Genomic DNA, 15,651 nt, shown 5'->3' with positions numbered 1-15,651 from the left:
TCTTTACACTAAGACAAAAAATGGTTCTTTTAAGTACTGTTCACTAAAAGGTGGAACCTTTTAGTCCCTTTGGAACCTTAATTTTTAAGAGTGTACATTCATAAAAGTTAAGGAAATAACCCTCTTTTTGATCAAGAACCAAACATAGCACATTATGAACTTTGTTAATGAGCCATGCTTCTAGTTTTAAAAATGAAATTTTCTTGGGTTCTTGAAATAAGTGCATACATGTTCTAAAAAACTATTTTGGCGTGACAGGAACTTAAAAAGGGGCACAATTGGTACTAAAAATGGTTCTATGACAATGGGAACAAAAAAAAAATGTCTATGATGACATAATGAGAACTAAAAAAGGTTCTATCATGATATAATGAGAAATAAAAAATATTCTATCATGACATAACTGAAAAAAGGTTCTACTTAATGTATGACATAACAAGAACTAAGAAAGGACTGAAAATGGTTCTATTATGATATGTGAACTAAAAAAATTCCATAAGGACATTATGGGAAATAAAAAAGGTTCTATTGATGACGGAACTTTAAAAGATTCTTTTAATACTGTGGGAACATAAAAAGGTGACATTTGAGAAGTTAAAAAGGTTCCGCCATGTAATTTTCTGAAAGGCATGAGACTGTAAACCTTTATTTTAAGTGTGTAGCAAACATAATTAGAGTGTAGAAGAGAAGACGATAACCAGATGAGAGATACAGAGGAATAGGAGGAAGCAGAGAGAGAGTGAGACGCTGTGCTGATGTTTTAATCAGGACTCTGGCTTCTCTCTGGAGGATTCCTGTTCCTGTCTCAGCGTGTAAAGCTTGGTTTTGGCGCATACAAGCGCAGCCTAAAAATAGATCCAATATTTCTCCCTCTCTTCATCTGCTGCTGATGTCAGAAACACTTCCCCCTTCTTTTCTCTCTCATTTTTTTTCTCACATACTCTCTCTCTCATGCTCTTTCATTCTCTAATTAAATGTTAATAAGCTGTTCTTGAACAAGGTGTTTGAGATTGACTGCCCCCTTTTGCAATTCCATGCATGTTTCTGAGAAAGACTGACCGTTTTTCAGGTGCCATAAAATCAATACAACAATCTTCCACTGAATTCCTGTAATAGTCCTCATCTGAGCCATTTCCACTTCCTATCGTGAACCTGTAAAATTAAGGCAAGCCACTACAGATGAATAGGGGAAACATTTTAACCCAAGTTAATTAATCACAGTACAGTACCACATTAAATTTTGTATTACAAGTTTTCTGAAATGTTGTTTACATATGCAAATGAGGCATTATCAGATACTTGTTTTTAAAGGTGCCCTAGAATCAGAATTTGAATTTACCTCGGCATAGCTGAATAACAAGAGTTCAGTACATGGAAAAGACATACATTGAGTTTCAAACCCCATTGTTTCCTCCTTCTTATGTAAATCTCATTTGTTTAAAAGACTTCCGGAAAGCACTCGGATCTCAACATAACACCGACTGTTACGTAACAGTCGGGATCATTAATATGTATGACCCCAATATTTGCATAATGCCAGCCCATTCGACGCATTAGACAAGGAAAGGCAGTATTAACGGCTGGATCTGTGCACAGACAAGGTAAGCAAGCAAGAACAACAGCGAAAAATGGCAGATGGAGCAATAATAACTGACATGATCCATGATATCATGATATTTTTAGTGATATTTGTAAATTGTTTTTCTAAATGTTTCATTAGCATGTTGCTAATATACTGTTAAATGTGGTTAAAGTTACCATCGTTTCTTACTGTATTCACGGAGATGAGAGTCGTTGCTATTTTCATTTTTAAACACGTGCAGTCTGTATAATGCATAAACACAACTTCATTCTTTATAAATCTCTCCAACAGTGTGTAATGTTAGATTTGGTTTAGCCACAGAGCATAGCCTCAAACTCACACAGAATCAAACGTAACCATCTAAATAAATACTTTACTCACATGATTCGATGTATGCACACAGCATGCATGACGAACATCTTGTAAAGATCCATTTGAGGGTTATATTAGCTGTGTGAACTTTGTTTATGCGATGTATATATAGTCGAGAGCTCGTGGGGCAGAGGGAGCGCATCTCTTAAAGGGGCCGTGCTGAAAAAATCAGTGCATAGTTAATGATGCCCCAAAATAGGCAGTTAAAAAAATTAATTAAAAAAAATCTATGGGGTATTTTGAGCTGAAACTTCACAGACACATTCAGGGGACACCTAGGACTTATATTACATCTTGTAAAAAAACAATCTAGGGCACCTTTAAAGAAATCTTGTTTTATTTTGTTGACATATTAGAGTTGAAGGTTGATTTTGAATATCTCTTTTTATCACTCAGAAATATTGTCAACTGCCAGAAATAAAATACATTTTCACCATGTTTTTAGGAATAAAATGTTGTATAAAATTAGGCAAATGATAAATGATCAAACCCTTAAGTAAAAACCCTCAGAATATAGAGAGGAATAACTATTTGGTGTAAGTGCTGCTGAAATGGAGATAAAAACTCATTTTGAAAAAACAAAAAGATTAAAGATTTGTATTGTTATTGAAATCTAAAATATTAAGTAAGCCCAAAATCAAAAAACAAACAAACCCAAAAAAAAAATAAAAATAATTTTTGCCTGTAGACAAAATAAAATAAACATCTCACATAAATGGACTGTTCAGATTATCTAGGCAGCTAACCTCTGTGAAAGTGATAAAAACGACTCAAAAATAAAGCCCTAAATGATGTTTACAGGTTTTATTAAAGGCACACAACCATAAAAAAATGTTGATAGTGCAACTGCTACCAAATCCCTGATTTCTCACTGAAATGGATAATCAGAGACGTCTCAGAGAGAGACATTGTAGGATGTTTGTGGGCAGACAGACAGCGTTTGTGATAAATGCGAGGGCATGTGGTTGTTTTTAAACCCTTCTAAGAGGGTTAGAGTTGTTCGACACTTTCCGTGAGACACAAACCTCATTGTTTTCTGCTTTCTTGACATCAATATTGATGAGGTTTTCTCGCCAGAAGATCCATCATACCGTTTTATACGGAGGGAATAAATGATGCATTGACTGACCGTTTGTGTGTGCGTGTTTGTGTTGGACGTTATGTTTGATGGTGGGAACCTTGCAGCGTTGCATTTTTTCACGTCTGCAAGGCCAGCGCACAATTTTAATGATTCTGCTCAGGCTGAGAAGGCAACTCTATTCATCTTTTTTTGCATCCTTTTATTGTCTCTGCGCTCCTTATTTCCATTCATATTTACTTTCTAACATATCTATAGGTGCTTCTCATACAAGTTTTGCAGTATGCATACTATAATTACTTGCATGCATGGAATACCCAGATTTGGACTTAGCATACCATTTACTGCACACTGTGAAGTATGTACTATGTACTGAAACTGTATGAAATATGCAGCAATAAACATTTCAACCGTAGTATGCTACATTATCATCAAAAGACCGGATTACCTTGCATGTCAGCAAGTGTGCAGTATGCAAAGATTTACAATACAGTACAACAGTAGTATATACATTTTTGTATGTATAAAATAATGTGGCAACAATTTAGTATGCTACAGTTTGAAATGTATATTGCATTCTGTTTTTTTTATATAGGAAACAGTATGCAAGTATTCCATTCTAAACGTATCCCATAACTTTGACTGTGTTCTGAATACTAATGTACTACTTATTGCATACTGCACAGTATAACGTATGCTGATAGAATATGTATTATGCAGCAATGGACTGCAGCAAACTTTACTGTCAAAACATCCCATTACTGTGCATGTTTATTACTTTGGCAAGTGTGCGGTATGCACATTTGTATGCCTGAGATAACTGAAAACATGCACTTAATGTGACAAAAATTTAGTATGCTACTATCTGAAATGTTTACTTATGCTTACTGCATACTGTTTTTAATAGGAAACAGTAGGCCTACTCTAGTATTCAGTTCTGAACATAGCCCATAACTTTGTCCCGGAATAATAATAATGTACTACTTACTGCATACAGCGCAGTATATACTGTATACTGAAACAGTATTAAGCAGTTTAAGACTTTTCAAACAGTAGTACACTACATTATTGTCAAAAAACCTCATGTTCACCGCGGCAAGTGCACAGTATGCAACTTTTTTTCTTAGCAATCGACCCTTCGCCGGGAGTTTGATTGACAAGCGATCTAACCAATCATAATGCAGAATCCGCAATTTTGTCAGACAAAGCGCTCATGAATTAGAAGATTAACCTCAGTGGACTTGAACTTAAAAAATGGTGTGTATTTACGTCTTTCCGCGTTTTAAACAACATTTCTTCCGATGTTCATTCATGTTTATTTAATGCTATAAATTAATTGGTAGGAAGAGATGATCGGTTCACGAGCCTCTTGAGCTGAGGCACTACAGCAATCTGTCACAACACGTTAAAGAGCCACAAAACGGTTCGAATTTCTTTAAAAAATTACAAATTTTAAAAGCTGGGACTTTGTTTAATATCATAAGTAACCTGCTCTGTCTTGTCTGTCGACGTATTGTCAGTGTCCTCTTTGCTCCGCGATGTATTTTTCACTCTGTGTGGCGTGACAGTGCCACGGCTTGTCGGACAAAGCAACAGTAACTATAGACCTTATGTAGCCCCGCCCCTTTTCAGCGCTGCGCTCGTTGTCTTTTGACTTCCGGCTTGTATTTCCACAGCTATCTTATGTATTTATGAATGAACTGCTCATTTTAAAATCTTCCCGGTCTACTGACATTTGTTAAGACATCTGCTTTAAACATAACAATGCTCATGATAACTTTCATTAACTCTACAACACGTAAATCCACTTCAACAGCGATGCCATAGAAATATACAGGGCTACCGCAAAAACGGAAGTTCAAAGACAATATTCTAAAGATGGCGGCGCGCATGTTTCTCTGGAAAATAATGTCTATAGGGGGACGGGTCTTTACGAAGGGTCAATTTTATGCGAGGAATAATGTCACAATTTAGTATGCTACAGTTAAAAATGTTTACTGTTGCATACAGTTTATAAATAACAAACAAACAGTATAGTATTCTATTCTGAACATATTCCACAACCTTTGCTAGGTTCAGAATACTAGCATACTTCACTACTAGCATTTTACACTTTAAAAACAGATCCTATATTACATGGTATGTACTGCATACTAGACAGTACTGTATTTATGCAGTAAGAAACACTTCAAACAGTAGTACGCTACATTATTATCAGAACATTTGGCTACCAACATGTTAAGTTCAGCGAGTGCACAAGTATACATACTATAGACTGCTGAAATAGTAAGAATAGTATGGTTGTATGCTATTCTGAATATATCTCATGACTCATTATTTGATCAAAATTTTCATTTTTTACACAAAATTGAATTAAAGATACAAAAATGCTGTATTGACCATGCACTATAATGAGGTAATGTGACAACAATGTAGTCCTGTTACCCATTTAGTATACCTAAACGCAGCTCTTTTCCCATGATTTGTTCTACAGTGATTATATAAATTACTGTTGAATAAAACAGTGCACTTGACCTTTGAACATCATGTCTTGCTCAGTATGATAACGTCTCAATCTTTCTCTTTCTCCAGGATGACTTCCTGTACAGCGTATCTATTATCAGCGGGGTGGTGTGCACGATTCTGTCCATCTGTAAGTTCATGCTGGGGAAAGTCCTCACCAGCAGGGCCCTCATCACTGATGGTACGTTTCCCCGGAAACCCACCGGGTTACCGTGGTGATGGCCAGCCTGATTTATTATTCACAGTGCCATGGCAACGTGTCTGGTCTTATTTCACCTTAGCTCCTCCCTTTTTAACTTCTTATGAGCTAGAAGGAGCAGGATTTTACATCTGACCATATTGGCTTAAAAGCCAATTCAATCAACTCCCAAAAATTATTTAATTCCCACTGAATTTAAGATTAAATACATTAAGTTTACGCTTAAAGGGATAGTTCACCAAAAAAATAATCATCATTTACTATGGTAGTCATTGAGATCTCTTTGGTTACTGACATTCTTCCAAATATCTTCCTTTGTGTTCAGCAGACAAAGAAATTTATACAGGTTTGAAACTAATTGAGGGTGAGTAAATGATGACACAATTTTCATTTGTGAGTGAACTATCCCTTTAACAAATCACATTATGGATGTACTTTTTTTTTTAACAGATGTTTAGTAGAATGTGTTTTTTTTCCATGTATTGAAAGATGGAAAGATGGTCAAGCTTCAAAATGATAACAAATATGATTTTATGACTTAAGACAACATTAAATACATTTCACACGTGGCATGGCCGCCTTTTAGGGTAGTTTTATGGCATTTTTGTTTGAAAAAAAAAAAACACTGAAAAAGAAAATGCGACAGACGAGTAGATAGACAGATGAGCAGATGGGAGTGCAGAGACAGACATATATATATATAGACAGATATGAACAGATGGACATGTACACACACACGCACGCACACACACAGTTAAAATTAAATCATGTGGCTTTGCTAACTGAGCAAACTTTTGTTTGTAATTTTTGTAATCGATATCACACACACACAAACATAATTTAAACGCCCTTGGTGTAGGATTTACTTTGAAACAATTTTCACTAAGGAATTGCTAGTCAATTTCACAAATAATTACAAAAAGTAGAAACTAGAAATGGTATTTTCTTGTAAAAAAATACTCCAATAATCTTAATTTACAACTTCGTTAACATTAAATGGAGCAAACAGTGTACAATACTTTTGCATGTTTAACTGGGATTGGTTAATATCTGTCACACGGTGTGACAGTAATTGCTAATGTCAAGCAACGCTCTTCTGTGTACACCAACCGTCTCAGTAGCGCAAACACACACCCATCGTGGAGCCGCTGAATCGTACGCGAGATAAACACATGTGAAATTCACCATCTGTCCAAACATCCAAGACTGCTGCTACATCAGCTAGTTATCACATAAACTACTGATTATCTTAAAACAGAATGTCAAGATTTATAATCTGTAAAGATAAGGAATTGTTTTTGTTTAATAGTAAAGTTTGCTTAAAAAAAAAAAGGAGAACATATTGTCAATTTATTCATTCTTATGCTGTTCCAAACCTGTATGACTTTCTTTTTCCTGTGGAACACAAAAGTAGAAATTTAGCAGAATGTTCATGCTGCTCTTTCTGATATTTTTACATTTACGTAATTATTTATTTCCAGGTTTTAACTCCCTAGTTGGAGGTGTCATGGGATTCTCCATCCTAATCAGCGCCGAGGTGTTCAAACATGAACCTAGCGTCTGGTTCCTGGACGCGTCCATCGGGGTTCTGATCGGACTGATCATTCTCGCCTATGGAGTCAAGTAAGAGTCCCAATCCAGCTCAAATATGAAAACTTCAAGGTGCACTAATACATTTTGAGTAGTTAAGTGTAAAAAGGGAAACGTTACTTTAACATTTAACTCTTTTTTTTTTTTTTTGCCAGTCACCACCAGCATTTTTGATAATTTTCCAAAAAATTTCATGGCCCCCAGAATATTTTTTTGTAAGAATATCTGAACATGCAATATATCAAAAGAAAGAACAGAGCCTCTGCTTTTAAACAAAGAAAAGCCGTTTTATTCTAGCTGCATGCATTCTTTTTTTATCAACACTTGAATGTGGATAAGTTTTTTAAAAAAAAGCAACATTTTGAACAAAAAGCTGAGAAAATCGTGTTTTTTTTCTTTCTTTCCAAAGACTACAAAATGCAAAAGCAATGTTTTTATCACAAATGTCTGCTCTTTTTTTTTGCCTGTGTTTTGATCTGGAGATTCTCTACTCTTTCTGAAGATAGTAATAGCGCCTCCTACCGTATAACAGAGAAAACATGGAAAGCTGGAAAATTACATCAATGGCGGGGAAAGAGTTAAAAGACATAAAACAACATTGTGTTACTCCCAAATGAATTGTACCTGTAGCTAGTTTACTGAAAATTCTCTCAGGATAAGAAAACAGCTAAAATCAGTTAAATTAAACTAAAACTACTAAAAACTATTTTCATTACTTGAAATACAATAAACATTATTTAAATAAAATATAAAAACTTATACTTATTTTTTATTTCAGCTAGTTCAGAAAAGTCAACATTTCTTATTGTCATTTAGTTTAAGTTGAAGTACTAAAGTAGCCTAACTAAAACAAAAACTAAAAAACTTTTTACTTTTTTTTTTTTTTTTTTTAAAACAAAATAACTTTAACTAAAATGAAAATGAAAACAGAAAACAAAAATAAGACCTAATTCAAAATATTAACAAAAACTATAATGGTATACAAATAGTAGTATATAATTATACACCTATGATGCTAATACAAATATTTTTGAAAAGTAGGCTACCATGTTTCTTCAACAGCACAAAGGGGTTTTATAAACAGTCATTTAATAATGTACTTGCTCACTTGAGGGATTTCAGGCATGACTCTGTTTGTCTTTGGTGCAACTGTAAATATGCTTGAGGGTTTAACTAAAGCCTCTGATAGGGAAGCTAATTATGTAGCATTTTGGTGGTTAAATAGCACATTATGCCAGTTAACGTAATTTCAAGCAGTTATTATAATATCATAGCCTAGAGACTGTAATTAGTGTTTGACTTATTGTAATGGAAATGAAGACGTAACACGTACACACCAAACATTCAGGGAATTGTATGCGTATACATCTGGAACATTTCCCACTGAAAATCGAATGACTTGTTGACAGAACTTTGAGTGTAAATGCAAATATATAAGCTGTAAAATTCCACCTGCTGTGTCTCCTTTCCTAAAAGCACACAGTGTTCCATTAAGCGGAGGTCATTTAGTTTGAAGTGACAGGTTCGTCCTTGAGAGGTCCAGAGCTGTATGCTGAGTTTAGCCGTGTCATTGTGGCATACTATGTCAGTGTTACATTTACAGTTTATTGTAACTTGCACACAGAAATTTTTAGACTTTCATCATGCATCATGTATCATTAAAGGATTAGTCCACTTTTAAATAAAAATTTTCGGATAATTTACTCACCCCCATGTCATCCAAGATGTTCATGTCTTTCTTTCGTCAGTCGAAAAGAAATGAAGGTTTTTGATGAAAACATTCCAGGATTATTCTCCTTATAGTGGACTTCAATGGGCACCAGATGGTTGAAGGCCAAAATTACAGTTTCAGTGCAGCTTCAAAGGGCTTTAAACGATACCAGACGAGGAATAAGGGTCTTATCTAGCGAAACCATCGGTCATTTTCGAAAAAAATACAACTGTATATGTTATATATAAACAGATGATCGTCTTGCACGTGTTTCTGCTTTCCGCATTCTTCAAAACACTTACGCCGTATATCCTACGCCTTCCCTATTTAACTTACGGAACGAACGCGGCGCCAGTTTCATTAATGTATGATGGACAAATATGCATCACATTAAGTTTATTAGTTTATGTATGTTAAAACTGAGTAATCCAAATGAATGGAAATTTTATATGCAATTCAAATACATAAATCTTAAATTTAAGATATGTATTGAGGCCTAAATTATAGGAAATAACAGGATTTAAACGTTGCAAACCAGTTGCACTAATTACTAGATTTTACATCCAAATGTAGATTTCAATGAAATTTCACAATTGAAAAGCCAAACATATAGAAAATGAAGTGGATCACGCTGAATGTGCACAAATTGAAGTTATGTTGAAACAATTTTACTAAAAAGTCCATTTAATAAATTGAAGAGGTGTTTAAATTAAATTTAGATATCTTATTTTTTTTTCATGTGAAAATATTTTTTGATAAACCAACTTAATGTCCACATGAACATTAAAGTACACTCAAAAAAAGATTTTTTGATGCTGTTCAGTTTAAGCTATTTATTTTGATTCAACACCATTGTATCTGGTGTCTGTTTTAAATGTGATTCATTCATGTTAAATTGACTTGAAACGATTACTCTTTGACTTAACTTGATGTTTTCATATTGGAATAACATGTTTAAATCAAGTAAACCCAACCAGGACTCAATCAAACAGGATTTTCACTTCCCATCATGCTTTGCAAAGGGGCTGAACTAGGAAATAAAGTGTTATTTTAAGCAGTTTTTAGGAAGATGAGAAAATGGAAAGACTTTTTAATGTTTACTGTTCTATTATGTTGGTATTTAAAAGTTTCTGTTAATTACTAGTTTTAGGGTTACCATTGTGGTGAATTGTTGCACTTGTGCTTGGGTTGAGGACCTGCTAACAAACTTTCAAATTACTTTAATAAGAACGTAATCACTGTGGTAGTGCTCTGGGTTGCATTTCCCAAAAACATTGTAAGCCTATGTTGATTGTAAAACCGTTGCCACCAATGGACTTGATGATCAATTTAGGCTTTACAGTGTTTTTGGTTAAGGCAATTTAGGATGAATCCAGTATCACATCTAGATTTCTAATACAGAACATCACAAAAGTTATATAAATCACAAAATTAAACAAGAAGAATTAATTGTAAAAATCAATGTATATGAAAACAATTTATTTTTAATTTTTTTTATTTATTTTCCAAAACATTGCAAATTAGTTGGGCTGACACTATTAAATTAACCTGTGCCCAACCATAGTAAATAAGTTGAATCAACCTTAATAAATTAAGTTGACCCAACGTAAGTACATTAAATTGGAATAACAGAATTGCATAATGCTGAAATAAAGCAACTTAATCATGTGGAAATCCTTTCCATGATTTTTTTATGTTCGTTCAAAGAGTTATTTTTTTGAGTGTTTAATATTATTTAATATTACCAAAAACACACTAATTATCAGGCCATGGCTCTGACCTCTAAACTTAGTAAGTTTTTTTTCTGGTCTGACATGAGAATGAGTGACACTTGTCTTTTTTCTTTGCCAGGTTGTTAAAGGACATGGTCCCGCGCGTCAGGCAGACGAGACATTACGAGCGCTTCGAGTAGGATTCTGATTCTGGACAACTCAACACACATAAACACTCGTGTGGAGATTCTCCTGAGTGGGAAAACACAACACATACACACACTTGTCCTTGCCTCAGGGCAGACGCAACCACAAACTCCCCCTGTAAATATGGATTTGAAAGGGAAAACTGACAATTGCATATATAAAATGTGTATTACTGTATTGTTGGAACTGGCAATGAGCCGTGGAGCTGAATCAAGACATCTCAGAATGTGGCAACCAATTTGACATCTGATATTTTAAACCCAGATTAAATCACATTCAGTATGTGTCTCTGAAGAAAAAGGGATTTATGGATTATGATTTGTGCAGATTATCAAAAGGAAAAAAAAATATTTAACATCTTTAATTGTTCAGGTTATGGGGGGGGAAGAGGTTTATCAGGTAAACTTAACACAGATTGTAGTTTTTGATTCGTTTGTTTTATTTATTTAAGTTTATTTATTTTATCTCGTAGTTCTTTAGTAGAAAAGAAAGGTTTGCCACGTTTGTGGAAACCTGTAAAAAGTAATAGACAATTCATTAGCTGTCTAACATATGATTTCAAAATTTTTAACTTTTACATTCAAACTTAGATTTCAATAGTTTCACAATAGAAAAGCCAATCATATGACTAAAAAACCAAGTATAGATGCACAAATTTAAGTCATGCCAAAATAATTTTGCTAAAATGTTAAATTAATATATTGGAAGAGGTGGTGAAACTACATTTTTACAGGTTTTTTCTTTATGGGGACCTTGTTAAAACTTAAATTTGTTTAGTTTTTCCTTGTTAAAAACGTGCCATCTGATTGCCTACATAAACTTTAAAGTATAATATTACTCAACACGGCATTTTCATATCTAATACTTTAATATTTATTGTAACGTACTTGTCAATGTCAAAACATAATACATGAAGAAACTTTCAATACTTAAAGAGCACTAGTCTTAGACTACAAATCAACTGCTATCATTAGAATAAAAACATGCCGTTTTAGAAACGCTTCATTTGCTAGAATAATGTCATTTCATCTTCCGCACTCCATTGAAACAGTAAAGTTCTGTGAAGTTCAGTTGTTATAGCTTAATCCAGCCTCGCATTTAGCTTTTGGTGAAACGTGTAACTATTAAATGGCACACGAACGCGTTACTCACAGTAACAAAGCCTTAAAACTTGACCCTTCATGATGTGAAGTTATAAGTTCTGAAGTATTACATAGACTGTTGTAATTTTGCCACAAAATTTGGCTATTTAAATGTGTATTTGGGACAAGCCAAGTTTCTAAGCATTTTATGTAGCAAATATACCGTAGCTCCGCGGAGCAGATGTACGTAACAGTGACGTTACAACCAGTCAGATTACGTATGTGCTATCCAGTGGCAGTTCGTAGTTCGATTGTAGGTGAAAAGCACATTTCCGCTTTAACGTTTGTGCTTTTTTTGAGAACTGTATGACTTACGCTGTTTTTTCAGGTGTGTGGTCGAATTTACCGCTCTGTTATTTATTGACATGTTAAATACCTTGAGCCCTTGTCAGAGGTACTTGGCACAAGCACACGCCCTTGCAGATGGGACTTTTTCTTTGCACAGTTTCTAAAACCACATGTAGAAGTGTGCTGAGGACTTAAAACAGAGGCCCAAAAATAAACAAAAGATCGGGGCCACTATTTGCATCATCGCTCGAACAAAACGCTGGCAAAAGCCGATGTCAATCCACGCCGGGGCACCGTGGAATCCGAATGTCATGTGATACATGAATGTATATACAACTGTGTTGCTGTGGAGTACACATGTATATTTACACAGACATGTCTGTTGTCACAGAAAAAAACTTTATTTGAAAAATAAAGATATATCCTACTGATTCCTCAATGAAAAACAAATTATGTCAGTTTATTTATTTTTTGAATGTCTTAAAATCTTCCATAACCTATGTAAAATCACCCCCCAAAACAAATCAATTTACAAATCAGTCTGATGTGTGAATGCATTTCAGTTTAAAACAAAATAAAAGCGACCATTATTAACAGCAAAGTAAACCAGAACAGTTGTAAAAAAAAAAAAATAATTTGTGTTTCATTCCAATTTTTCCAATATAAATGGAATTACTGGCCACGATTTTCATTAAAGTAATCATTTGAGACCGTCATTAATATGAAGACCACAGCTACAGCTAATCCGTACGAACACAAACACTCTTAAAACGGTGGCATACGGTCCTTCATACTGTAAACCAAGTGTAACGACTTCAGTCAGCTAAATACATTTGTTTAATTGTGTGATTTTGCGTGTCAACAACCACGAAACGTTTGGCAAAACTATCTCATGCTAAATGCCGACTCTACTTCAGCTATTCGACTACTATTTCGGCTTTTAGCTAGCTAGCGTTCCGCCTTCAACGCTTTTTATTTCGTAAAGGAAAACAAACCAGACAGTTCTAGTAACCATCAGAAGGCACATCATGTAACGAGAGGAAACAATAGCTTGGCTGAAGACCATCATTTTCACGTACAAACGTACAGATCTCGACAAAGAGCGGAAACGCAAACGTAAAACTATCGTATAAGTTAAGAGTGGAAAACTAGAAGAGAACCATCTATATTTACAAATGTGCAAATGTTTACAGAAATCATACACTGGATAAAAACATCAAATGAGGTTTTTGCTGGCTTTTGCAATTAAACTGTGTTCGCAGTGCTTGTCCAGAGTATCTACAATAAAGGGAATTATGATATGCTTTGCTGTACTATATTTATATGATGTTAAGTAAAATTTTACAGCTAAACTTTACGTTTTATAGTTTTCAAAAACAAATCGAAATGTACTCTTTTGTACTCTGGACAAGCATATGCGCTTACATTTAAATTAGTCTGATAAATAAAATTTCCCTCTATAAAGAATTTTGTTTTCTATAAATAGTCACATAAAAATCAACAGGCAGAGATAAAGATCTGTATACAAAATAAATTAAAAAACAAACTTTAAAACAATTGTACAGTGTGTTGTAATATCTGGTGTCAAACCTTCGCTATAGTGCATTTTCATTCCAAAACACAACTAATACATTTGTTGTCCTTATAATAGGCAGGCAAATTCAAGAATATAGGCATTTTAAAATAAAAACCAAGGCGGCCAATCTGTTTTTAAACATAAAATAAAAATAAAATCAAAGAAAAGAAAAGAAAAAGTATTCTATACTTGTAATGTACACTTTGCTTTTATACAGATATCTTTTTTATACAAATAAAGATAAAATTTTACACAAAATTTCTGCGATCCTATTGGGTATTTACTTTATCCACATATATTCGGGTAAACTGAGCCTCTTTTTGGCAACTCGATAGCAAAAAGTGACCCAATTTAGTGGAACTCAATCTACTAGCTTGTTCAGCTGTTAGTTTGGTCAACTGGTGTGTGTTCTAATTTATACTGGCTGGTTTGCGATGTGCGTAATTCACCAAAACATCTAACCTGGCAGTTCTCCGGTGCAGTACTGCGATATTTACCGTGAATAGTGACCAACACTGAAAACTCCCAGTGTTAGCATGTGCTGTTACAAGTTGCCGTTTGCGTCACAGGAAATAAACTACCATGCAGAATAAAGCGGTATCTGTTATTTACATAACTGTTATAGCCAATAAGTGGAACGTCCGTTACAGTGTTAAACTCAGGAGGTTTCTTCACGAAGTCTGCTTCCCTATGACTTTAAAACTACAATTGCATTCTCACACACAAACACACGCACAAACGCACTGCAAGTTTTCACTCTTCAAAAGGGTGAAGTTTGTCAAAGAGTCAGACCGTCCGACTTGGAAACTTGGTCCAATGATAAAAGTCGTTCTTCAGAGAGAGAAGAAAAACAGAACGAAAAAGCAAAACAGCAGAACGATGAACTGGGGAAATAAATGTCAGTACAGTGTTTCCTCCATGCCTGCAGGTGGCAGTGTAAGGTTCTGATTCCCTGCACTCCGCTTCAAGTATGCCAGGCAGAAACTTGTTTAAGTTCACGCAAAAAATAAATCCAGCAAAATAAATGGTTTTCTCCTCTCTCCATCCGTCGTTATTTCGGCGAGATTGATTTCTCTTAGCCGAGAGCTGCCGCGCTCCAGCGTTTCCGTTCGAGATGCCTGTTTGTGTGTGTATGGGAATAAAACAAGAGTTAAATTACTCTGAATTCTTTAATTGCATCACCGCGCATTAAAACACTGGCACTGTCCGCAATGCACAATGTAACAGTCCGATCCTGTCCAGTACGGCGGGTTTCGAACACCGCGTCTGGTGTGCGTGTGTTATAAGCAGTCCTTGCACAGCGCCACCTGGCCCTTCATGTAGTCTCTGCAGGGACAGATGCGTGTGAGGGACTGATGAGCCCCCGCGCAGCTGAAGAGCAGCAAGTCGGACTGGAACACGCAATGCTGCGCTGATTCGCTGAAGGCGGGGACCACGATATCGCTGGCGGACTCCACCGTCTTACACACCACACCATACCTGCCACAAGAAATGGAAAGAGGGAACGTCTGAAGATATGAAATGCCAATAAGTACAGTACCATGGTTTATAGAAAGATACCATGGTAATGTCATGGTGTTTCAGACATGCCGCAAGATAATTCTTTTTTTTTGGACATTGTATGCGATAATACCATGTTTTTATGTGTCATATAAATAACATGGTACTCTT

General features: G+C 35.0%; 2 protein-coding genes across 3 annotated transcripts in view; one reads left to right on the top strand and one right to left on the bottom strand.

The window, feature by feature from the left end:
- The window catches only part of tmem163b (transmembrane protein 163b), a 36,508-nt gene extending 23,654 nt beyond the window's left edge, over positions 1-12,854 (top strand). For both annotated transcript variants that reach the window (XM_048168146.1, XM_048168156.1), the window contains 3 exons: positions 5,625-5,736; positions 7,236-7,377; positions 10,907-12,854. In XM_048168146.1, coding sequence (XP_048024103.1) covers positions 5,625-5,736; positions 7,236-7,377; positions 10,907-10,967 — 315 coding nt within the window. In that variant the 3' untranslated portion in view covers positions 10,968-12,854. The remainder of the gene's footprint in view (positions 1-5,624; positions 5,737-7,235; positions 7,378-10,906) is intronic.
- The window catches only part of mgat5 (alpha-1,6-mannosylglycoprotein 6-beta-N-acetylglucosaminyltransferase), an 81,946-nt gene continuing 79,079 nt past the window's right edge, over positions 12,785-15,651 (bottom strand). The window contains exon 17 of the mRNA XM_048168102.1: positions 12,785-15,459. Within this exon, the coding sequence (XP_048024059.1) occupies positions 15,261-15,459 (199 nt within the window). The 3' untranslated portion in view covers positions 12,785-15,260. The remainder of the gene's footprint in view (positions 15,460-15,651) is intronic.

Source organism: Megalobrama amblycephala, linkage group LG2 (assembly GCF_018812025.1).
Source record: "Megalobrama amblycephala isolate DHTTF-2021 linkage group LG2, ASM1881202v1, whole genome shotgun sequence".
In the NCBI taxonomy this organism is placed as follows: Eukaryota; Metazoa; Chordata; class Actinopteri; order Cypriniformes; family Xenocyprididae; genus Megalobrama; species Megalobrama amblycephala.
This window is presented reverse-complemented; position numbering and strand designations above follow the sequence as displayed.